Raw genomic sequence first — 23,790 nt, 5'->3', positions numbered from 1 at the left:
TATATTGTTTTTGTTTGTTCGTTGTTTTCTTGCCAAGGCCATCATCATCATCATCATCGTGTAAACTACTAATAACAGCACTCGCTACTGTACTACGCAGGTTGGCTCACTGACTCATCACTCTGCAATGTGAAGGACTGTTTCCAAGAGAAAGCAGCAATATGAAAGCAGAAATGCTGCTGGCTCTGTGATTCTGTTAAAATTAGATAGGATCTTTCCAACTGATTATTGACAGTGATCCTAAAATCAATTGTGTCACTGGAGCATTCCCATTGTGATCAGTTACCTCATTTTCCCTCCCTGTCAGACTTGAACATCCACACCACAAGGAATGCAAAGCGCTTTAGAAAACATATTTGTCAAAGCAAAGGGCGGACTTAGAGGCAGGGCAGGTGTGCTGTCATATGCTTTAACTTGGCTTTAGGCCTCACACACACACACACACCCACACACACATAGACAATCACTGGAGGAGAGCATGGGCCTTAGGAGAGTGTGTTTTCTCATAGTCACCTCATAGAGACAGAGAGCGCCGAGAGCAACAGAGCGCATCAAAGACGATGGGAAGGAAAGGCTGGTGAGAAGAGAAGAAAGAAGAGCAGCCATGACGTGGAGCAGCCCACTGGCCCTGCTGCGGGACGCCCTGAGAGGTCAGAGGGCAAGGGAGAGGGACCTCCGCACCTTGGTGTCCAACCTGCCCTACGAGGGCCTGGAGAAGAAGAAACAACCCAACCGCTACTTCCCCGGCAACGCCATCAAAACCACCAAGTACTCGCTCCTCCTCTTCATCCCCATGAACCTCTTCGAGCAGTTCCACCGCCTGGCCAACATCTACTTCGTGGGCCTGGCTATTCTGAACTTTGTCCCCGTGGTGAACGCCTTCGAGCCCGAGGTCGCTCTAATCCCCATCTGTGTCATCCTGGCTCTGACCGCCTTGAAGGACGGCTGGGAGGACTTCAGGAGGTACCAGTCCGACAGGAAGCTCAACAACACGCCGTGCTTCATCTACCGCAGGTAACTGGCGGTCCTGCCGAAGGAAAAATGCCGCTCTTGTAGTTTTGCATCAGCTTCATATCATTGACCTTACTGGTAAATCAGTGCTCCCTGGGTCGGCTCTTTTCTGTGCTGTACCTACATGATGTGAAGGCATTTGTTGTGAGACCAAAGGAAACACTGATGTGGTGCATTTCTGGCACCTCCACGTGTGTGTTTGTGCATGTGTGTGTGTGTGCGTGTGCATGAGTGTGCATGTGTGGCACTTTTCCCCCAGCATGTACATTTGCACGATGGTTAGTGTGTGTGCGTGCCTGCGTGTGCGTGCGTGCGCGTGCGCGAGCGTGTGTGCGTGTGTGTGTGTGTGTGTGTTTTACTTCCTCTGCGTTCCAGCACCCCATGGGAATTTTTGACCTAGAAATAGAAAATGTGTGGGAGATTATTCTTCTTTTGAAGAGCCTCACAACAATATCTCGCATCCATCGCATTGTGCACATTTTGATGAAATCCTCATCTGAGCGTTGCGTCAGCGAAGACAGTGAGGTTAGCGGTTATCTATTTTTGAATTACTGGTGAAAAATGAATAATTCACAAAAGAGCAAAACATTGTCATTTCCAGCCCTTTCATTATTGTGATTTTTGGAATACACTGAGAGAGGGAGGGGATGTGGATTTCCTTCGGATGTGAGACGACAGAGGAGGGTGTTACATGATGCCCCCCCCCCCACCCCACCCCCCATGTTGAAGGCCCAACCTCTGCAAGGCTTGTATTATCATTATGAACAGCTGCTCCCTCTCACATTTCCCAGGAAGAGTCAGCAGGGAGACTGGGAAGTGCAGCCTCAGCTGGGGGAAAAGAGAGAGAGAGCGTGTGTATATGTGTGTGCGCGTGCGTGTGTGTGTGCCTGTGTGTGTGTGTGTGTGTGTGTGTGAAGGTAGGGTCCAGGTGGCCTGGAGTACAGACTCCAGACACAACAGTGGACACAGCAGTGGACACTTCGGAGAACACGCCAGTCCCTCTGGGCCTGTTAGCGAACACTAGCCGTCTCGGCCTCACGCAACGAGATAAACAGCAGTTGAGTCACTGTGAGTGGGCTCTCACGGCTCCCTCATGGCTCACCGAGTGGGGATGCTGCCCAAGCGAATGTTTCTTCATCATCTTTTTTTTTTTTGGGCCTTGTACAGATTAGAACAGTTTTAAACGGATCAAGTCGGTGCAATCGATTGGCCGGGATTTCTTTTGAAGCGTACAAATGTTTTCTGGAGGAAGCTCGAGAATAATTTCCAGGACTCCACACGCTGCGCTTCCTAGAGAAATGTATTCAATTTTCCCCACCCTGTCTAGGTAGAATATGTCCATTCTTTTCTACACCCACCTACAACCGCACCACAGACACACACACACACACACACAGACAGAATGGACAAGAAGTGGATCTGCAGCTCGATGGACTGGTGACCAAATCCATACCTACATTCCCCTCCTCTTTTACCTTGAATATTTGAAGCTTTCTGTCACTGGAAAGGCATCTTACTTGACACACACATGGGAAAATAGTGCTGTCATTCTTCCGTTTACGCACACATCGTTTTTTTGACTTACAGTAGATGGGAATACACTGTGTCCTGACAGCGCTCACAACTGTCACTCACCCCACCTATGTCACGCATTCCTTTGACCACAGGGAATGCGGTCGGACGGGAGGGATTTAGCTTCAACTCAGCAGAGCTTCGCGGATGCACACCTTTCCTTCCTGTCACCCCCCCCCACCCACCCACCCACCTTTTGTTTTAGGGTGACGTGAAGTGTCTAGGTGACGACGTGGCTCATCCTCTCAGGCTCAGTCTTGTCAATCTTACACACACAAACATTTTGAACACAGTAAATGCCAGCTGTAATTCATGTTGATTGAATGAAAACAATTCCTATTAGACAGCCATTGCATAGTTAAATAGTTAAACACACCTAGTTTTAACATCTGCTCATTCCAAGTCATTAGTGGAGGTAAATCACTGACTACACCCCATATAGCCTATTGTTCAGTGTGTTGTGATTATAGCCCTTTATAGCCCATTATAGCCATTTCATCTGAATAGTGAATCTGACTCATGATATTATCATCAAACCAGACAGGCTATCCAATCTATCAACAGTGTCTGTAAAAATAATAATGTTAGTCAGCATTATTCCCTTTGGTCATGACAGGTTCATCGCATTATAATTCATTATACTGTAGTCTTTACAGGTCCTGACTCTCCCAAGGAACAGTTCAGGGAACACACAACAGTTTTTTTTTTCTTCCCATCAGCACACCAGTTAAGTGCTACTTTATCTCTGAGGAATTGTTATCTCCACAAAATGATAAATATTTGGAGACATTATCACAAAGAGACATCAGGTAGCCCATTTGGAGCGGAGCCAAATTCACGAGAGCAAGCAATTACTTTCTATCTATCGCTTTGAAGATCAGAAATGTGCTTAATTTAGGACAATCGCAAGTTAATGATTTGATGAGGGTGGCAGATGATTAGACAGACAGCCAAATTGTTTGGCATGGGCTGCCGAGACTCCGTGTGAGATAGTTTAGGAGAACATTATGGATCACTGGCAGAAATAGAAATTCCTGATCCTGCCCGGGATGCTAATGACTGTGCTTGATTAGAACAAACACAGCTGGTGACCATTTCTTTCCGAGACACGGACGTCCCTGAACTGGAAACTGACGTTCATAGGCATTAGGCATACCTAAAGCTTACTTATACGAGAGAGGATCTTTGTTCCACGTGGAAAGTATAATCTAAACGCAAAAAAACGTGCTAAAAATACATCACCTCCCTCCCCCCGGCTTTGTTTGGGTCTAGGTGTGGTATTATGTGTGCCGGGGTTTAAAAGCCACCCGATCAGGTCCTACATGCAGGGCCGCATACCTGCTGCTCTCTGTCATTGGCGGTGGTTAGCCGGCGCTTGACATGCAGGTTCAAACAGTAAAGCACGCGGCTCTCTGGGAAGCCACAACCCTGACAACACCTGAGGGCAGACTTAGAGACGATGGTGCACGGTCTCTCCTCCTCTTAATGCTCCTCTCCGCCTCCCTGCCCTAAATCTTTTGGAGAGTTTCCTTGTTCTACAAAGCTCAAAACAAATCTGGGCCCCACTCCAAAAACAACAGCATTGATTTTTCATTTGGTTGTATTGTTTATTCCCCAACTCGCACAGGTGCTGTATTTGTGTACATTTTTGTTCGTGACAAGCGAGTCAATATTTCATTTGATTGACTAAACATACAATAAGATTACAAAAAAACACACCCTCAATGCCAACATTGCACTTAATAAATGCAACAAAAAATCGATATATAAAAGCCGCCCGGGGACAGCTGACTCTTTAGAAAATAATCTGTAATGACTTTTTACTGATGAGTGACGTTTCTAATCTCAGGGAAGAGAAGCAGTTTGTTGAGAGGCGTTGGAAGGATGTGAAAGTGGGAGACTTTGTGAGGGTGGTTTACAATGAGATCGTCCCGGCGGACCTCCTGCTCCTGCACACGTCTGACCCGAACGGAGTGTGTCTCATAGAGACGGCCAACCTGGATGGAGAGACCAACCTGAAACAAAGGAGGGTGGTGCCTGGCGTCTCCGCCTCGGTGAGGATCTCAGGAATATGTATTTTCGATATTCAAATAAACATCTCTCTTTGCTTTCTTCCTACTTTCTTCACACTTTCTTGTCGCCATTCATTCTGCTCCACCTCACATTTCTTTCTCTTTTCCTCCTCCTTACTGTTGACCTCTAACACAAAGTAAAAGAACAATTGTTGCGTGTTCATTACAGCATGCCAAAGTCTTTGATGATAGGTTGAGAACATCCAAAAAAACAACTCCCTGATGGATTGCATGACTTGTCTGCATGTAATAATCCTTCCATTGCTTCATTCTGGAAGTACAGGTTAGGTTGCAATTAAGACATTTCCATCCGCACCACACTGACTTCACGTCTTCATCTCCTCTCATTTCCCAGACTTCCGAATTCGAGCCTGAAAGCTTCAACGGCATTGTCGTGTGCGAAAGGCCCAACAACAATCTGAATCATTTCAAGTGTTATGTGTGAGTATCAAGTACATGAATCACATGGATTCCCCAAACAGTTCTTTGAGCCTTTGAGAGCAGCCAGGCAAAACTAATTCCAACCCACTCACTGCACTTTCTGATGCCACCAGGGGCATTATTGGGCTGTAATAGGCTATAATCGATTTCCTTGGGCACCATAGCTTTTATAGACGGTCTACCCATCCTGTCCGGCTAGAGCCATAAAGCAGGAGAATTGCTAATATGGGAATATATAGGCGGTAATGAATATCTAACAAGATCCGACAGTAGAAAGGGGGTTTCTCTCTTTCTCCTGCTGCAGAGAGAAACCTGATAAGGCGAAGACGGGCATTGGAATTGAGAGTCTGCTGCTTAGAGGCTGCACAGTGAGAAACACCGACCATGCTGCCGGCTTCGTGGTGTACGCAGGTATATTCTCCACATAGTTTGATCTCAACCATAACTTCAGTGTTTTTATACTTGGATGAACGGCCCACAGGGGGGGCATTCTGTAAGGAATAATGAGCACATTAAATAGTTATTGGATGGACTCTCTCTGAGATCGATAATCAATTCCCTTTGGTGTTCACTGAGATATTTCATAGCTTATGGAGCGTCTGTTATTGATGACAACTGGACCTTTCGATCCCATGTCCAAGGCCATGAAACCAAGTCCATGCTCAACAACAACGGGCCGAGATACAAGCGCAGCAAACTAGAGCGGAAGCTGAACACCGACGTCATCTTCTGCGTCATCCTGCTCTTCGCCATGTGTCTCGCCGGAGCACTAGGTCAGTGATGAATTACATAACTTACCATAAAATCACTACACACACCCGGAGACTGACTGAGGTTCCAGTTCAAGATTAATGGAATGATCCTTGTACATTTATGAGGGGACATATAATTTCCAATAGCCCCCAATCAGTCACTTGGCCGCAAGCCCAAACGCATGAGGGGAGAGAGGGAGGAAACGGGGGGGGTGTGTTGGGGGCGGGGGGGGGGCATGGTGCCAAAAATAGCTGCTTCCCTGCGAGACAGTCAGTGTGATTAATCCCCTGTCCTTACACATACAGGTCACTTCTTTTGGCTGCAGGCGCTGCCCAGCGTGCCCCCGTACCTGGTGCCCAACAGCCAGGGACACCTCGACGCTCCCGCTCTGTCCAGCTTCTACATGTTCTTCACTATGATCATCCTGCTGCAGGTGGAGGACCACTCTGTCTGCATGTGTGTGTGTGTGTGTGTGTGTGTGTGTGTGTGTGTGTGTCAGGGTTGGGGTCAAATCATGAATGAACTCATCCATTTCAGTTCAACTGAGGAATTGGAATTGGAATTTGAAAAAAGCTACAGGAAAGAGAATTGGAATTGAACTGGAATTACAATGAAATTCTGTGAAATTCCACATTTATGAATATCATAAATGTACCTGTCAGGTAGTATTTAATGTATAATTTAATCGTAATACATACATTATGATTGAATGTATTTGAAACTGTCTTTTGATTCATAATGTTTGATTTATAATGTTTAGCAAGTCAAGACAGCCTCTCTTAGAAATGGAATTTCATGGAATTTCATGGAATTCAATTCTGTTCCCTGTGTGTGTTTTATCTATGACTGCTACAGTGTGTGTTTTCCTGCATTCTAAAATCACCAGGCCTCTCCTCTCCTCTCCTCTCCTCTCCTCTCCTCTCCTCTCCTCTCCTCCAGGTCCTGATACCTATCTCCCTCTATGTGTCCATTGAGCTGGTCAAGATCGGCCAGATCTTCTTCATCACCAATGACATTGATCTGTACGATGAGGAGCTGGACAGCCGTGTGCAGTGCCGGGCCCTGAACATCCCAGAGGACCTGGGCCAGATTGAGTATATCTTCTCAGACAAGACTGGCACCCTCACTGAGAACAAGATGGTGTTCCGCCGATGCACCATCATGGGCACTGAGTACCCGCATCGCGAGAAAAACCTTGGTAAACCTTACATGTGTGACACACTTTACACCTGACATTAAAATCTCTCTTCTGTACACACACACACACACACACACACACACCTTTAATGTGTCTTGGGTGCATTTTACACCTAGATTTTGTGTGTGATTTTTTTTCTCTATTCAAAGGGGGGGGGTGAAATAAAAGGTAGAAAGGACACCAAACGCCCAAACACGTTAATTCTCCTTTCCCCTCTGCAAATACACTCATGATGAGAATTTCAGAACCATCACCACCACCAAACGTGTGTATGAACATGTTTTTGGGGATTTGCAGCCATCCGCCTTGATGAGCCAGATTCAGAGGAGGAGGTCATCTTCAACCGGCGGCCGCGGTCCCCACAGTCAGGATGGACCCTGGATACTGAGGACACTGACCCTGAAGACACACAACATTACCATGGCAACCGACGCAGGAGCAAGGTCGCAGCAAGCGCCCAGAGGGATGTGGCCTTCAGCAGTCCACTGGTGAGACGATAGCTTATATTTGGCTTACTTAAAGAGAAGGTTCAGCGATTTTATAAGACTATCCTATTAATTACTCCCCAAGCCCCCTCTTAGAGTGTTCCAGAAGTTTTTACATCAGAGCTTGCGTTTCTGGGAAATCGACAACCACCTCTGATTAGCATGTTAGCAATGCTAGCGCAAGTCAATGGGGTATGAAACCATAACTCTTAAAATCACTTGCAAGCCATTCCATACATTTCCGCAGCTGTAGTAACAGGAAGAATATGTAATAGTAGTGCTTGAATGGGATTTTGAAAGGTTTCATACCATCCTATTGACTTGCATTATCATTGTTAACAAATGCTAACAGGAGGCTGACTTCTCAGAGACAAAAACTCTGATGTAAAAATGTTTTGAATGTCATAATAGTGGACATGGTTAGTGATAAATAGGACAGGCCTCTAAAAATCACTGAACCTTCCCTTTAAGTCTACTTGATATTATAATAAGTGTCCTTGCAGTCATAATCATGACTGAGGAGCGGACCTCAACATCAGTGTAACAAATGGGAAAATGGCTCAAGCTCAAACATCATGAATGAACAACAAACACTCCATAGGGTGATGACTGTCAAGATGCTTTGTATTACTATTCCCTCTACGCTACTGTGTATAAGGGGAAATGAGTTAGTCTTTCCCATTGAAAATTCATCGTTCATTGAGTTCATTGAACTGTGACGTCCTACCAGTGTAAAGCACCAAGGGTCTACCATGAGCTGTTAAGAGCACATTCATGGAAATTAAAAAAACATTTCAAATAAAAAAAATTACTTTGGTTGATTAAGTTCAGATAAATATTGTATGAGTGGGCAAAATCCATCTCTCATTGATTTTTGATGGAGCAGCTCCAGGCTGTACATCAGTATGAGTGCTGGTTCTGTTTCTAGCTTTGGAATTTGTTGTTCAATTATCAGGTAATTAGTTTCCAAGTTCAAGCTGAGGTTACAGTATGTACAAGCACAGATTCATACGGTCAAATCCCTCTAAGATGAATGTCCTTAGTTTTCATCTACGACCATCTTCAAAATACCAGTACAAAAGGATCCCTTTTCTTAAATAAATTTCCCATCTGAATAGACACTTAGAAGTCCTCAAATTGCCTTTTGTTTACCCAAATCTCACCCACTCCAGTGACACAAGGCCTCATGGTCCCAGTCCCCATTGCAGATGGCCAAGCTGCTAGGTGTCAGTGATGAGCACAACCATTTTGGCTCAAAGCTGCCCCTGTGTCTGTGAAGGAACATATGGTCATGCTGGGCTACATTAAGCATGGACTACTGATATCACATAAACTGTAAACGTGCGCTATAGATTAGTCATCATGGTCTTGATACACAGTACAGTAGCTCCGTTTCTATTTTTGCCCACAGGGCAAAGAGCACAGGCCAGTTGCTGTGAAGGAGAAGCAAGCTGAGACAGTAAAACTCTTGTGTGTGTTCCAACAGGCTCTTGGTCCTGATGCTCAGCACCGAGCCAGTCTTCGATCTTACTTACACTGTGCCACTAACATTACAGAATATCTTAACATGATGTTATTGAAGAGGCTCTCTTATTGCTCCACTCCTGTATGAATAAATACCTCCTTCCTTCCTTCTTTCCTTCAGAGAAAAACAAAAATACATGAAAAGGGTACCAGCTGATAAATATTTGTCCAATCCTGTCACGTCAGATCAGTGATTGCTCAAAGTAGGGGGTGAGGAAGGAAGGATGAATTTCACAGTGTGTGAACAGTAGCTATTAATTAACGAACTGATGAACCTCACGCCAACAGGAAACCGAGGTGGTTCCAGACAGGAAGCTGCTTCAGCAGATTAGACGGACGGAGAACAGCAGCAGCAGCCAGAAGATAGATCCCTACCTGGACTTTTTTCTGTCTCTCGCCATTTGCAACACGGTGGTGGTTTCCACGGCAACAGCTCAGAGACAGAGGGTGAGCGCTCCGCTTACTGTGACTCTGGAAGGGAAGTAGAGATGGAGATGGAGGGCGTAGTGAGGGAGAATGCAAGGATGGATGGAAGATTTGTCTCCTTGAAACTCCCTCCGTTATCCAAAGGCCTATATATTGATATCCGTAAGCTTGCAAAACCATTGCAAACCTTTCACCTAGAAAACATTGTGGAGAAACGATTGATTTCCTTATTCATTATTTTATGATTTGAATGTATAGGGTCTACAAACTTGTTGTCCACCAATCTGTCTGTAAGACTGCAGAGAAATCCACAGTTACAGCAGCAGCCGCCACAATGAAGCTGGCATTCTCCTCATCAACCTCTCAGATTTAGTTGAATTTCACATGCTTGCTGGAATTGTTAGCTAAAAGTTTCTCTTCTTTCATCAGTGGTCAGTACTAATTTCCATAATTGCTCTTTAAAGCCCCAGATGAAATGGCTTTGTCTCTTCTCTAAATTAACCACACAGTGAGGGGAGATTCGCAGGGGGAATCAGGGTTGCCCTTATTAATTTGATTACCCGTTGTTCTTGACTGTGCTGTTCTGACTTCTGCCGGATGGGAGAAAGTGGTGCGTTCTCCCTTGAGTTTGTAATTGAAGGTTAAAGCACAAAAAGAGCTGGTTTTTCCTTTTAGCCGCGTGTGAACATCCTGCCATTTGCGGAGGTGGACCACAAGGTTCTTTTTAAGTGGTTTTGTTGAAACGTTAGAGAAGCTCTCAAAATGGAACTTATGGGCCAAATGAACAAATAAAACCAACCTTAAAACAGTGCATACCATAGTAATTCCTGTTTTGTTTTGTCTTCTTCAAGATGAGTGAATATCCACGCTCCTGTCAGTCAAACAACCCTTTAGACACCTTATCCTACTTGGCCAGAAAGGTTGGCTCCCTTCGCCAAACCATCGCCTCCTGGCAGCCCATGTCCAGGAGGAGCCGCTCTTTGTCTGAGAGCTCAGTTATAGAGGAGGACTGTTATAATGCTTCTGCAAAAACGGATGAGTCTGGAGGCCTCAACACAACAAAAGCTGCGCTCCATACCGAGTCCCAGAGCAGCAAGCCGGCGGTGACCTCGGATAAGCTGTGCTATGAGGCGGAGAGCCCGGACGAGGCAGCCTTGGTGTACGCAGCCAAGGCGTATGGCTTCACTCTGCTGGCCAGGACCCCCGGCAGTGTGACTGTGAGGCTCCCAGGTGGGGAGGAGCTGCTGTTTGAGGTGCTGGACACCTTGACTTTTGACTCCCACAGGAAGAGGATGTCTGTTTTGGTGCGACACCCGATCACCAGAGAGCTCGTGCTCTACACTAAAGGTGCCGACTATGCTATCATGGAGCTACTTGGCACACCCTATGCAGGTATGTGCAGGTAAAAGTATTTGTTATAATACATTTATTATACAGTTATTACTCATGGCCATAATTTAAAAGCCTGGCAAAGTCAAATTATATGTATGTTGTGATAATATTTCCAGAGCAACTCAGTGGGAACCAGAAGAGTATTGCAGCAGACACTCAGAAACACCTTGACCAGTATGCAAAGGAGGGGCTGCGAACCCTTTGCTTTACAAAGAAGGTGCATATTCAGATATATTAATATTCATTAGAATGCAATTTTTTTTTTAGCACAGGAGCTTCTTTTCATGTCTCTACTCTCTCTGCCGTGTGCTGCAGGTGCTGAGTGAGAAGGCGTATAAAGACTGGTCAGCCAGCAGACAGAAAGCTCTGGCTGCTATAGACAACAGAGAGGAGCTCATCATGGACTCTGCTGCGCACCTCGAGACAGACCTCACCCTGTTAGGTAACACGTGTCAGCCACACACACACACACACACACGAGGAAGTCTCCGCTCAAAAATACACACTTAAAAAAAGCAGAGAGATGTGTGATATGCTCTGGCTGTGGATTCAGGTCAGCTGACGTCTAACCTTGCATATTTGTCCCCCAGGGGCCACGGGCATCGAGGACCGTCTGCAGGAGAGCGTCCCTGACACCATTGTGGCGCTGCGGGAGGCAGGGATCCAGGTGTGGGTGCTGACTGGTGACAAGCCGGAGACAGCTGTCAACATCGCCTATGCCTGCAGGCTGTTGGATGAGGGAGACCTGGTGATTAACATGAGCTCCAAGAACAAGGTAAGGAGGACGCTGTCTGTCTCGCTGAAGGCTGCCGAGTTGGCTCAGTTTTGCTTTTCTTTACTGTTCAGTATCAACTGGATGATAAATGGCGGTGCATCTATGACACATTTCTTACACAGTAATTATATGAAATTTGAATTAAATTATTGACATTTTTGTCTGCTTTCAGCATTAGACCAACAAATAAAAGTGTCAATCCATTTTTTTGTATAATATTATGGTTCTGTAACAGCAGATTTAATACGGCAAAATCATCGCTTTCCAACTCTCCAATCCAACCAAAACTTAAATTACAGGTCCATTTTGTTCCAGTGTTTACAAACAATACAATGTTAAACTATTTACTGCTTCAAAATACATTAAAATTCATATTTGGACACTGCCTGTCCTTGCATCAATATTTAAGCCAATCAATTTGAGAGTGAAAAAAGCTGTCAAACTAATGAATCAAAAAGTAAACATACTACAAACATACAACAGTAGTTTAACAGGCTCCCCAAACTGTGGTTGAAGACTGGGCCTTTAAATAGAATAACACAAGAAACAACTCACATTTCCTCACATACAGTTTGTTTCAGACGGCCGTTGCAGTCTTTGATAATCCTTCCGTTTAGCCACGTCTTCTCCGAGCGCCTAAGTTCAAGAGACATTTAACTGTGTCATTGTCTCCCTCCGATTTAAGTGGCCAAAGCTTTTTGACCACTTTTACATTTTAGCTAAAGGTCAAATCCTCACATTTCCATGTGAGAAAGACAAGGGATGGGATGTGGGCCCTGGTTCTCTGTGGTCATTAAAGATCCTGTGGCACTCAGCGAAGGAATGAACCCTTCATAACAACCTGGCATGTCTAATCATCCCTGGCCTCAAATAGACTGAAATTACCTCTCAGCTCTTCGCCTCTCTAACGGATGCATGGGGAGCTTTCCGGAACAAAGGGCCTGCCCCGCTCCTCTCAGATGGGACCAGACATTGGTGATGAATGGAGCGAGTTACCCCCAATACAATATCTAATGCTTTCATATCTAATTAAAGGTCCAATATTCAACCCTCGCAGGAAATACCCCTTCTCTCATGAACAAGAGTGGAGGCATTTTTGGTAATGAACAATTTGTACCGCCATAACACAATGACCATCGGCGTCCTGAGGGAAGCACTCCTACATCACCCTGCCTACCACACCTAATGAAATCCAGCCAGCAATAGATAAGATGAAATAAAAACAGGATGTGACCCACTTTTTTTTTTCGGCACGTCGGATTTCCCTTAGGCTAAGAGGCTCTAGTCATTCACAGGCAGAAATGATGAATCTGATGGAACCAGAGCCTGGTAATTGCTTGCAGTCGGACATCTTGGACATGACTCAACAGCAGGGTAGCGCTTTTGCTAACAGTTTCTTTTATCAGCGCTAATGCCATAATCTCTACTCCATCTTGCACAGTGGGGTGCTTTTTTTCTCAAGCATATTTCTTTGACCATATCAGTATCTCGGATATGTTATTTATTTTCCTGATAGTGCGTTTCATTTGCTTTGTTTGTTAATCACACTGTCACATGACAATCTTCACACACGCATCATTAATTTGCATTTTCCTTTGGTCAGCACTGATCACTTTGTGTGCAAATGAAGGAATTAAATGAATAATTTTGTTCCAAACTGAGATATATATATATATATATATATATATATATATATATATATATATATATATATATATATATGTATATATATTTATAAAAGAAATGACATCCACTCTTCCAAACTGACTGCTGGCATGAAACTTAAGCACATTATGGCTTAATATTGAAGTTAGGAGTTATCTTAAGACATTTGCTTAAAATAGTTCATTTTATGAGGAGAGAATAATTTGTGTTTTTCAAATATTGCCTGATGAATTTCAGGTAGCAAATCTTTTGCAAAATGGAAATATAGTGTTTTGGAATGAAACCTTCACTCCAAAAAAAAAGTCCATCTTAACAAGTCATTTTGTCTCATATTTAGTCTTCAGATCTTATTTTTCTTAAACCAAGAGAACAATTCTGCCAGTGAGGTGAGATAACTCAGTGTGTCAGTGTCAGTATGTTGGAACAAGTCAGAAGGCAGATCACTGCTCTACTATCAAGAAAATGACACTTGATTCTACAAAAACCTTGAAACAAGTTGATTTGTATTGGAAACAAGTGAAATGATCTAACCACTCTGGCAGATTTTTTCACATATTTTAAGAAAATTAAGATTTTAGGACTCAGTAACAGACAAAATGACTTGTTAAGATGGAGACTTTTTGCAAGTGTTCAAATCAAACTAAGATTAACAGTGTGAGACACTCTCTTGTAAAGCCTCATAAAAGTGAGAACCACAGAGAAACCACCCAAATAAGCGGACGGTGTTTTGGTGTTTTGCAGCTCATGTGTGCGTCCGTCCTGGACTGCGCTCTGGAGGAGGTGAGGCGGTACGGGGACGACCCGCTGGCCCCCACCATCGCCCTGGTGATCGACGGACGCACGCTGGCCATGGCTCTGGAGTCGGACCTGCGGGACCGCTTCGTGGACCTGGCCCGGCGCTGCCGCTCGGTGCTCTGCTGCAGAGTCACGCCCCTGCAGAAGAGCACCGTGGTCAAGGTCATCAGGGAGAAACTCAAGGTCATGACCCTCGCCGTTGGTAAGAAACTCCAGGAAATGTTGTCAGATGGAGACGTGGCGCTCTTAGCCTAGGGATTACACAGTGCATTGCAAAAGTCTTCAGACCCCTTGACTTTTTGCACGTGTTCTTGAGCTATTAAGTTATTTCAAAATGCATTTATTTGGGATTTCTATTCTGAGTTCAATGCAAAGCACTGTACTCTATCAAAGTGAAAACAGAATTGGAGAAATTTATACTAAAGTATAAAATTGAACTAAAAAAGAAATAAGTATTCAAAACCTTTGCTTTTCTTGGGCATAATTTGCTCAACATGTCTTATAATATACAATGTTTTCCTTTCAAACTTTTTTTTTTTAATTTGTCTTTCGTACTAACAAAGCTGAGACTAGGTCCTGTCCTGTAGGTCCCTGTACTCGATCTTCATGGGATTTCATGGGATTTTAGGGTGTAGCCTATATGGTGTGCATGGTAGACTCTCTATCAGAATACTTAAGTACAGTGTGGGTGCAGCATGGGAGCACAGCATCCATGATTAATTCATGGATGACATTAGAGTCCAGTTCTTCTTGAGAAAATGTTATGTATAAAATATAGAACATATAGAGTGAAAATGTCCAAAAAAAAATATATATAGGAAATATACAGACTAAAAATCCCCAATAAATGCATTTTGGAATAGCTCAAGTCAAGGGGTCTGAAAACATTTTCAAGGCACTGTATCTGTGATTAAGCTGATATTCACTCACACACTGGTTTCAGGTGATGGTGCTAATGATGTCAACATGATCCAAGCGGCTGATGTCGGCATTGGGATATCCGGTCAGGAGGGGATGCAGGTCAGGATTGTTGTCTTTTGCTTCAAAGATGTTCTCCCTGTCTTCTGTGCTTACTGAGCAAAATACATCATGACTTAAATTTATCATCTGCAGGCGGTCATGGCAAGTGACTTTGCCATATCCCGCTTCAAACACCTGAAAAAGCTTCTGCTGGTTCACGGACACTGGTGCTACACTAGACTAGCAAACATGATCATTTACTTCTTCTACAAGAACGTGGTGAGTCTTGTATCTGCATTTTAAAGAGCTATGTACTCTGTAAATTAACATTTTTCATGGTTTTCTCTCAATATCATCCACAATTTGACTTTGTTCACCTGTCTCTGTGATTCACCTGTTCCCAGGCCTACGTGAACCTGCTGTTCTGGTATCAGTTCTTCTGCGGCTTCTCTGGCACCACCATGATAGACTACTGGCTACTGATTTTCTTCAACCTCTTCTTTACCTCCGCCCCGCCCGTCATGTTCGGGATAATGGACAAAGATGTGTCCGCGGAGATGCTGCTGGGTCTTCCTGCACTGTACAGGACTGGGCAGGGCGCAGGGGTCAGTGACGGTCTCACACAGCAGAGTCTTTATTCTTAGCCCGTTTGCTTGGTAGCTTGATAAAATCTAGTCTATAAGTCTATTAGTATTATTGAGCTATGTCTTGGATAAAACGTACAGAATACTTTAGAAATTAAGTTGATTAATTTTTAGCTGTGTCCGTGTGTGTCCTGTGTCTGGGTGTGTGCGTGTGTGCATGTGTGTGTGTGTGTGTGTGCGTGTGTGTTTAGGAATATAAATTTTCAACATTCTGGATTGCCATGCTAGATGCCTTCTATCAAAGTCTGGTGTGCTTCTTTATTCCATACTGGGTAAGAGAAAAATTGTAATCCTACTTACTTACTCCTTAGTTACCACTTATTTTATTGGTCGACTGCTTTCTGAGTATGACTCACTTTCTTCTTTCAGGCTTACCAAGATTCAGACATTGATGTTTTTACCTTTGGAACTCCTTTGAACACAGTTTCGTTATTTACCATCCTCCTGCATCTGTCTATCGAGATCAAAACCTGGGTGAGTGCTGGACCGATGGGATATCGATTTCTAGAATTCATAATGTACATTTAGTGATCCAAAACTCTGGTCAGTAAATAGAGCTTCAGTTTGATACTTAGTGTACTATATAACTGTACAGTATATAGAAATTAGTATATCATAATCTGTATCTTTGACATTGTTTACATTGCTTCTCTGTGTTTTGAATACCATGAAATAAAAAAACAGAGAATGAGCATGTCTCCTATATAGTGTAATCGCTTCTGATTTGTCACATTGTGGTGATGTGTGTGACTCTTGTGTGTAATTGTCTGGCAGACGGTGGTTCACTGGGTAATCATGCTGGGCAGTGTGGCGGTGTACTTCATCGTGACCCTGGCCTACAGCGCCATCTGCATTACCTGTAACCCTCCCTCCGACCCGTACTGGATCCTCCAGAGCCAGATGGCGGACCCCATGTTCTATCTTATCTGCATCATCACCACCGTGTTGGCTTTGCTGCCCAGGTACCATCAGTGTGTCCATACTGCGTCTGTCACTCCGTAAACCCAATCAGCCTGATAATTATGTACTGGCACTGATGCCGCAGTCGGGGGAATACGGCTTAACAAGTCACACAAGTGTGAGCCAGCGCTTGGTTGGTGCATCGTGCGTCCACGCGCCAGGAAGTAGCTGCCGATTTTCTAGCTATAGTGGTCAAGTCAACGCATGAATTCAATATTTTGTTCAGCAGTTCTCTTAGTTACAACAACACTGTGTTAAAAGTCAACATAGTTTCACACACCTCAGTCATGCATGGACTGCAAACAAATAAAACTTTCTGAAAACTATAATATAGCAGCTGTCGTGTTGTGATATCTGAGATTAACTGGAACAAGCAGGGATAAAATGTGGCTAAGTCTTTCATGTCCAGACTGAAACAAAATTGTCCTTTTGATTTGATTTTGAACAGGAGACTACTGGTTAAAGTTTGGTTATGGCAGCTGATTAGTGCTGTCAAAACCCATAATTTCAATTAGGGATGTTTCTGATAATTGATCAGCAAATGAACGTGGGGAGGTGTGTTCGTGTTTGTGGATGGGCAGACATAGATGTTTGTCATAGGTGTAACAAGTGTGCCAGCACTTTCTAGGTTTTGGTGGAGGGTGGGGTGGGGGTGTGGATGATTGAGGTGTGTGAAACTACGTTCACTTTAAAAACTCAACCTGTGAACACCAAAGTGCTCGTAACACTGTGTTGTTGTGACTAAGAGAATCGCTGAACAAAATCACCCAGCTACATCCTGGTCACCTAATAAAGATGGTGTGGGGATGAGAAGTGGAGGGGGGCCCCCTATGCACCTCCTGTGCACAGGACCCAGAATTCCCAGCTACGCCCCTGTGTATTGGAGGATGCATTTGACACGCGCAGATCATGAATCGCTGTGAAACAGTGAAGCGATGATTGCTGCGGTTCATAGACTAGTCCAGGCTGACTTGTAATTAAATAATGTTAATTGTGAAGGTCAGGAATGACTGCACAGCGGCTCAGTCTTCCTCCTGGTGCTGATGCCTCTGAAAGAGCTGATATTTAGTGTGCTGAGAATGCTCTGATTTACATCAAAGGGACGCATATTTTTCACTGGCCTACTTTCCCACCACCACGCTCTCTCCCCCAGGTACATGTTCCACGTGCTGAGGAACACTCTCGCCCCCTCCCTGCTCGTGCGAGCCAGGCATCTGGACCGGTTGGACCCCTCCGTTAGGGAGCGGTGGATCAAGGAGTGGAGGAGCTTCAGGAGCCCGGGGGACGTCGGGCTCTCTGGGCGGTCTGCCTCTCCCTCTCCCACCCCGGAGACCTCGACGGACATCTTTCCCCCGTCTTCAGACCCCTCTGACATCACCGAGGCTGAAATCACGCTGAACGTCATCACTGAGAGCTATCAAAGCCCCCTGCGGCTCTGAGAATCAGGAACCCGTTGGCATCTAGATGGGCAAAAAGACACAGGAGCGCTGCACTAGGGTGATTATTTATTCAGGAAAATGTAGAGACTGTAAAGATTTTCAACTGGCTCACATCTGGATATGTCCCAGTGTATATATATATTTTTTTATTTTATTTTGTGTGTCTGTGTGTGTGTGTGTGTGTGTGTGTGTGTGGGGGGGGGGGGGGGGGGGGTTACATAAGTACAAACTGGGAGAGTAGCTGTTTTCAAACAGAAAATTCTTTCTCTCTGTCTTGTGACAAATCATCAGTTGGGGTGATGAGTTCATTTTGTAATGAATTGCTCGATGAGAAAGCGGGCCCCCTCCTCTCACTCCCCTCGTAACAAGCTGCCATAGCGAACACATAAGCCTGTTACTTTCCTGATGGGTTTTGAGAGCACAGTGGTAACCCAATTAGTCATGCTACCTGCCCTTCCAAAAAGTGGCACTTTTCCAGAACAAAATGCTTAGTCTGTTTAAAATATTCCCCTCACCTAGACACCTGAATGTAACTTGCTCAATGGATACCACAAATAGTCACATTGCGTCTTGGTCTTCGTGGCTTGTACGCACTTGTGGTTTGCAGATGGCATACCGTGTTATGGCATTTCCAGTTCATTTGTTGATATATAGGACAGTTATGTATGATGGTATCAGGGAACAAAATGGAGAATTTGTGTTTTTTAAAGGCTGGGCCTGTGAGTAATTTTGTGTATTTCGTCATCTTTATGTATCTGTAAAATGTTCCATGGCAATAAATATGAGAATAGTGACATTTTGTTGATTTGTTTTTAAATACCAAGCCCCACTTCCTTTTCAAGATATAGCTATATCACCTAGATAAAGCAAGAAGACAAAATCGTGAAGAATCATAAAAATTAGCTACAAAGTCTGTTGCCTTTACAGCTGAAAATGGAGCGTGCACCAGCCAAATCCACTTGTAAAAGGGTATGTCTGAGTTATCATTGGTTTACTTCATTATACAGTAGTAGCACTGCTTATATAAGTCCCACTGCCTCCACTTAGAACAATGCTGCCCTCTAGTGTGGAAAGGAGGAGCTGCAGAAAGGTCAAATGGGACAAAGTCATTGAAAATAGACTGACAGTGTTGAAATCCCCTCAAACAGCCCACTAAGAAAATGCTTGATTGTATTATGAATGTTAGAGCCACAGAAAAATGCAACATTGACTTTGAACATAATTTTTATTGAGGACTAAATACAACATGAGCAAAACAAATTAATTACATTGCAATTACATTGAGCCAGACCCTTGCATTGAGCTACAGCCTAGCACTGTTGCACATTATGAAAGGTATGTAAACATTATGTGCTATGGCTGGTTTCATTTTTGACAAATTAACAAATACAAGGCAAACCTTTACAATCATTTTCAATGTATCATGTGGCACAATGTGGCATTGGATACTCTGGGCCTACTTAAAATATACCGTAACTCTTTTGCACAAAACCCAACTGTTCCATGTGATAAAAGAATAGTAGCAAACCTAAATATCAGATATTTAACAGTAAGGCCCCCATTTTAAATAGAGTAACAGAAAGACCTTTAGTGTTTGGAAACCGTTATGTTGACTATTTTTGCAATTTGTGCCAGCAATACCCAAGTGCCCCAAGGTGAACACGTGTGACAAAAGTAAAAAAGAAAAAAAGGCTTGAGCATGAATCTGGACCAGAACTTCTCTAAATATTGAAATGTTTAATTAAATCACAACTGGTGCCTGATGACAACCTGCAGCAGCATAACTTTAAAAATCCACCCTAAACACTTTAACACTGTCAAAAACAGTTATGGTGATGTATCTTGCATTCCTGGGCCCATTTTGTTGACAACATGACGTCAAGTGGAGATATTTCCAGTGCAGCTACAATGGAGTTAAATAGGAGACAAATTTTCCACTGTCTAAAACATCAACGCTAAACGTCAGGTTTTGGTGTCAGACTTCTTTCTAGACTCACCATTTTGCACCGTCGTTCAACAATCAAACAGGGAGAAATCCACTGTAGAAGAGGCAGAGAGATCAATTTCTCCACCAACAATAGCCTCAATAGACCAGAATGCATTGCAGCCACAAGACATGTTGTGTTTTGAGTGTTTATCGTTATTGTTATTGCTCTTTCCACTTAAAGTAGGTTAGGGTTAGTGGTTGAAACAAGTCCAGGCGAGTTCTCTGGGGGTTGTCGAAATGCATTCTGGGAAACGTAGGAAAAAAAATCACTAACTGAAGTAGAAGTAGACGAGGCAGATTGGGGGAAAGTGGGTACAACAAAAAGGTAAACTGCAACACTTAACCACAAAATAACTCCTGGAATGCACTGAACATCACAGATTGATGATAGATATCAGGTGTAAGAGTATCCAAGGGGGGCATTTTCCTGAAAAAAGCTGGATTCACTGTGGGAGAAGTTATTTAGGATAAGTGAGTAGTATGACCTACACATTCTTTGAAAGGAGCAAACAGCAGATTGACCGATGAAAAGCAGCTACATGGATCCTTTAAATAAGAAGCTGCAGTGACAAATTCACAGCAGGGAGAAATACGACAAATGACACAGCTTTGGAAATGACCCCCCCTTCTAACATGTTGGTCAAAAATGTTAATAATATAGAATCTGTCTTTCCCCTATTTATTGTCCAAAAAGAAGCGTTTAAGCCAGTTAAACAGAAGTCTGTAAAATGTGGACTTGTGGACACACACTGTCACAGTTTCTCTCTTGGAATTCTCATAATTGTCCATAGAAAGCAGGTTCATCCCCGACAGCCTTCAGCTCTCCCTCCGCTCTCACTCCATGTCAGTCTACCAGGTGGGCATCATATCAGGGAACCACATGCGGCCCAGGTGCTTGGACACCTCGCTGTGGATCTGCTCCATGTTGTAGCTGCTGTCCGGGATCAACACCTCTTCCATGATTGACAGCTGAGTCAGCCGACCCCCGCACATCTTCACAAACTCCACAAAGCCGCTACAGGTCACTTCGCACTCGCCGAGCCCGATGGCCGTCAAGCTCTTGCAGCGTTCGGCTATGCGGATCAGCTCCTCGTCCAGCGGCTCCAGGCCGTTGGCGCACACCACCAGCTCCACCAGCCGGGGACAGTTCAGCCCGATGCGGCCCAGCATCTCTTTGCTGACCGCCCGGCCGAAGTACAGGTGGGTGACGGGGGTCTCCTCGCGGAAGAAGGGCTCGAACTCCTCCTCGTAGAGGAAGAAGTACATGACGATGTTGACCTTGGGCGAATGCCGGACCAAGGCCTCCCAGCTGCTCCTCTTGATGGAGTGGAAGTGCGTCTGGCCGGGGTTCTCGCTCACCACGTCTATGCGCAGGTGCTCCAGGTGGACGTGCTTTTCAGAGGAGAGGGCAAGCAGGAGCTCATCACTCAGCAGATGGTAGTTCAACGCCAGCTCCCTGAGTCCGTGGCACTGGTCTGCCACACACAGGATACCTGAGGAGAGGAGGGACACATCAGAAGAATGCTCCTCCCTTTTAAAGCAAACCACACGTGAACAGGTCCTCTTTAAAAACATACGTAAATAATCAACAATTAGCTCACTGTCGATATTCTGTGCAGTGTTGAAAACCTATTTCATGTGTATGAACTGTACAGTAGCCATGAAAGTGCAGTGACCTGCTGGGGAGACGTGGGGACAGCTGCTCATCTTCAGCAGCTTCAGGGTGTCGCTGTTGTTGGCCACCAGCACCTTCAGGGACGGGTCGTCCACTGGCGTGTCGTTGATCTTGATGGAGGACAGGGACTTGGAGTTGACGAACACCACTGTCAGTGCCGACGCAAAGTGGGACTGAGGGGGGGAAAGACACACAATGACTAAACCTGGAATCCTTATCTTATGCATATGGGAAACACTGTTGTTTCACCGCAATTAGAAGCATTCTAATGTTACCAGAGCAGATCATGTGTCTTATTGTTTTTATTTTTATCAGAACAGATCGTATACTTGCAAAGTGCAAAATCAGGCATGCTTTTTCTAAACTGAAAACATGGTATGACAGCCCGCTATGGGGAATGGAGGAGAGAGAGGGCATGAGCCTGGTGCTGGAGCTATATGTAATTACAATCTCCAGGATGACGTTCAAATGACATACATGTGACTAATCCGACCCTTTCATGCATATCACGAACAGGATGAAAGCGTTCAGATGTGCGTATGGAGCACAGGCTGTCTGTAATTCCCTCTTACCTGAGACACGTCCATGAAGCTGGGCCGTGCTGTTGAGATCAGCCCCAAGGTCTTAATGGTGCAGTTCACCAGCTGGGAGAGAATGTCACAAGCCGCCTCTGCAGACTCTGTGCAGCTGTCCACCTGATTTACCAGCAATGGTTTACCATTTTTGTGCGAGAGAAGAAAAAAAAAAGGAATGGAAAGAAGGAGGTGTAAGAATCATCACAGAGACACTCACAGCCTCAATGTGTTAAACCCGCTAATGCCGAGATAACTGACGTGTCATGATCACTTCTGCAGCAGATGGTCTGAATTAAGGAGGTCACACATTGTTTTAACGACAGCTCTACTGTGGGCGGGCTTTGCACCTTAGAGGCTCGGGACGGGTCGGTCAAGGGAGGTGAGAGGAGAGCAGAGAGGGGTGAGAGAGAGAGAGAGAGAGAGAGAGCGAGGGGGGGGGGAAGGCTGGCATCCTTTTACCTTGAAGCTGACGTACTGCAGGTGCTGGGCGTGCTTCTTGATGATCTGCTGGATGAGGTCAGGGTGAGTGGAGCGCAAGTAAGACGTGGCCGGCTGGTTGAGCTCAAACTCGAACCTCCGCCACAGGTCAGGGATGTGAAAGACGTCGTTCCAGCGCCGGCACACAGACGAGGCCCTGGCCCGGTCCACCAGGGACAGGTGCTGGAAGATCTGCAGGACCACGTGGTGCGGCAGGTTGCCCCAGTCCTCCAGCGACCTGCCTGGGTGGCCGGGAATCGAGGTGAAACCGGAAGCCCCGCTCTTGCGTCTCTTGGCCCGCTCCTCATGGCTGGAGAAGGTCTGGCACTTCGATTTGATGCTTATCCTTCCTCGTTTCATTCTGAAACAAAGCAGCACACCGAGTTGCTCAGCAAACACTCAAAATGTTGATGTAACAGCAAAAAGATTTTGTGCACAGCCAGTACTTCAGCTACATTATCCATTCTTTAGTTTGCAATAGCCTCTGTCACATCACCTGTGGAGCTGGGTAAAGAAAAGCATAAACAGGAATCTGGAGGCCGTGTGAGCATACCTGCACAACCGGTCACAACACAACACCACTCCACCATTAACCTGCCTATTGTCCATTCTCAGATGATCTTCACATTACAGTGAATTAACAAGTGAAAAACATATCGTGTCATCTTTCATACAGATAAAAACGTCCATGAAACACTTGCTTACTTGAATGGTTTGAAAGCAGCATTAATTCCCCTTCAGTTTGCACACCGCCGGCGGAGGAAACACCGCGCAGGTCGAGCCATCGCTGCAGATGACTGGCGAAACGCTGTCTGTCGCTGATATAGGGCAGCAGGAGCAACTCCCATAATAATAAGCTCTCCTCTCGGCTTTAGCTCCAGTTTGACGCGCACCGCCTCACAGCCGTACACGTGAGTGAAGGAAAACATGGATAGGCTCGCCAGCATGCGCGCAGTAATGAGCC

General features: G+C 44.9%; 2 protein-coding genes across 3 annotated transcripts; one reads left to right on the top strand and one right to left on the bottom strand.

The window, feature by feature from the left end:
- Positions 1-463: 463 nt before the first annotated feature.
- atp10b (ATPase phospholipid transporting 10B) lies at positions 464-18,906 on the top strand. Of its 2 annotated transcripts, none has more exons than XM_071916919.2 (21): positions 464-1,014; positions 4,433-4,637; positions 5,011-5,096; positions 5,401-5,507; positions 5,738-5,869; positions 6,155-6,282; positions 6,789-7,047; positions 7,345-7,535; positions 9,345-9,503; positions 10,334-10,874; positions 10,991-11,091; positions 11,190-11,316; positions 11,465-11,649; positions 14,056-14,311; positions 15,053-15,129; positions 15,223-15,348; positions 15,474-15,674; positions 15,905-15,985; positions 16,083-16,187; positions 16,488-16,675; positions 17,827-18,906. In XM_071916919.2, the coding sequence occupies exons 1-21, from the start codon at positions 605-607 to the stop codon at positions 18,110-18,112; spliced, it is 3,951 nt and encodes a 1,316-aa protein (XP_071773020.2). In that variant the 5' UTR covers positions 464-604; the 3' UTR covers positions 18,113-18,906. The 2 variants fall into 2 exon arrangements, with proteins under 2 accessions (XP_071773020.2, XP_078145090.1); XM_078288964.1 differs by having other exon boundaries at positions 5,684-5,869.
- Positions 18,907-20,776: 1,870 nt separating this feature from the next.
- fbxl3l (F-box and leucine-rich repeat protein 3, like) lies at positions 20,777-23,186 on the bottom strand. The gene is made up of 4 exons (XM_071916983.2): positions 22,809-23,186; positions 22,347-22,469; positions 21,776-21,947; positions 20,777-21,592 (listed from the first exon to the last, which is right to left on the bottom strand). The coding sequence occupies exons 1-4, from the start codon at positions 23,184-23,186 to the stop codon at positions 20,949-20,951; spliced, it is 1,317 nt and encodes a 438-aa protein (XP_071773084.1). The 3' UTR covers positions 20,777-20,948.
- Between the last annotated feature and the right edge of the window lie 604 nt (positions 23,187-23,790).

The sequence above is a fragment of the Centroberyx gerrardi genome, chromosome 16 (assembly GCF_048128805.1).
Source record: "Centroberyx gerrardi isolate f3 chromosome 16, fCenGer3.hap1.cur.20231027, whole genome shotgun sequence".
NCBI classification, from domain to species: Eukaryota; Metazoa; Chordata; class Actinopteri; order Beryciformes; family Berycidae; genus Centroberyx; species Centroberyx gerrardi.
This window is presented reverse-complemented; position numbering and strand designations above follow the sequence as displayed.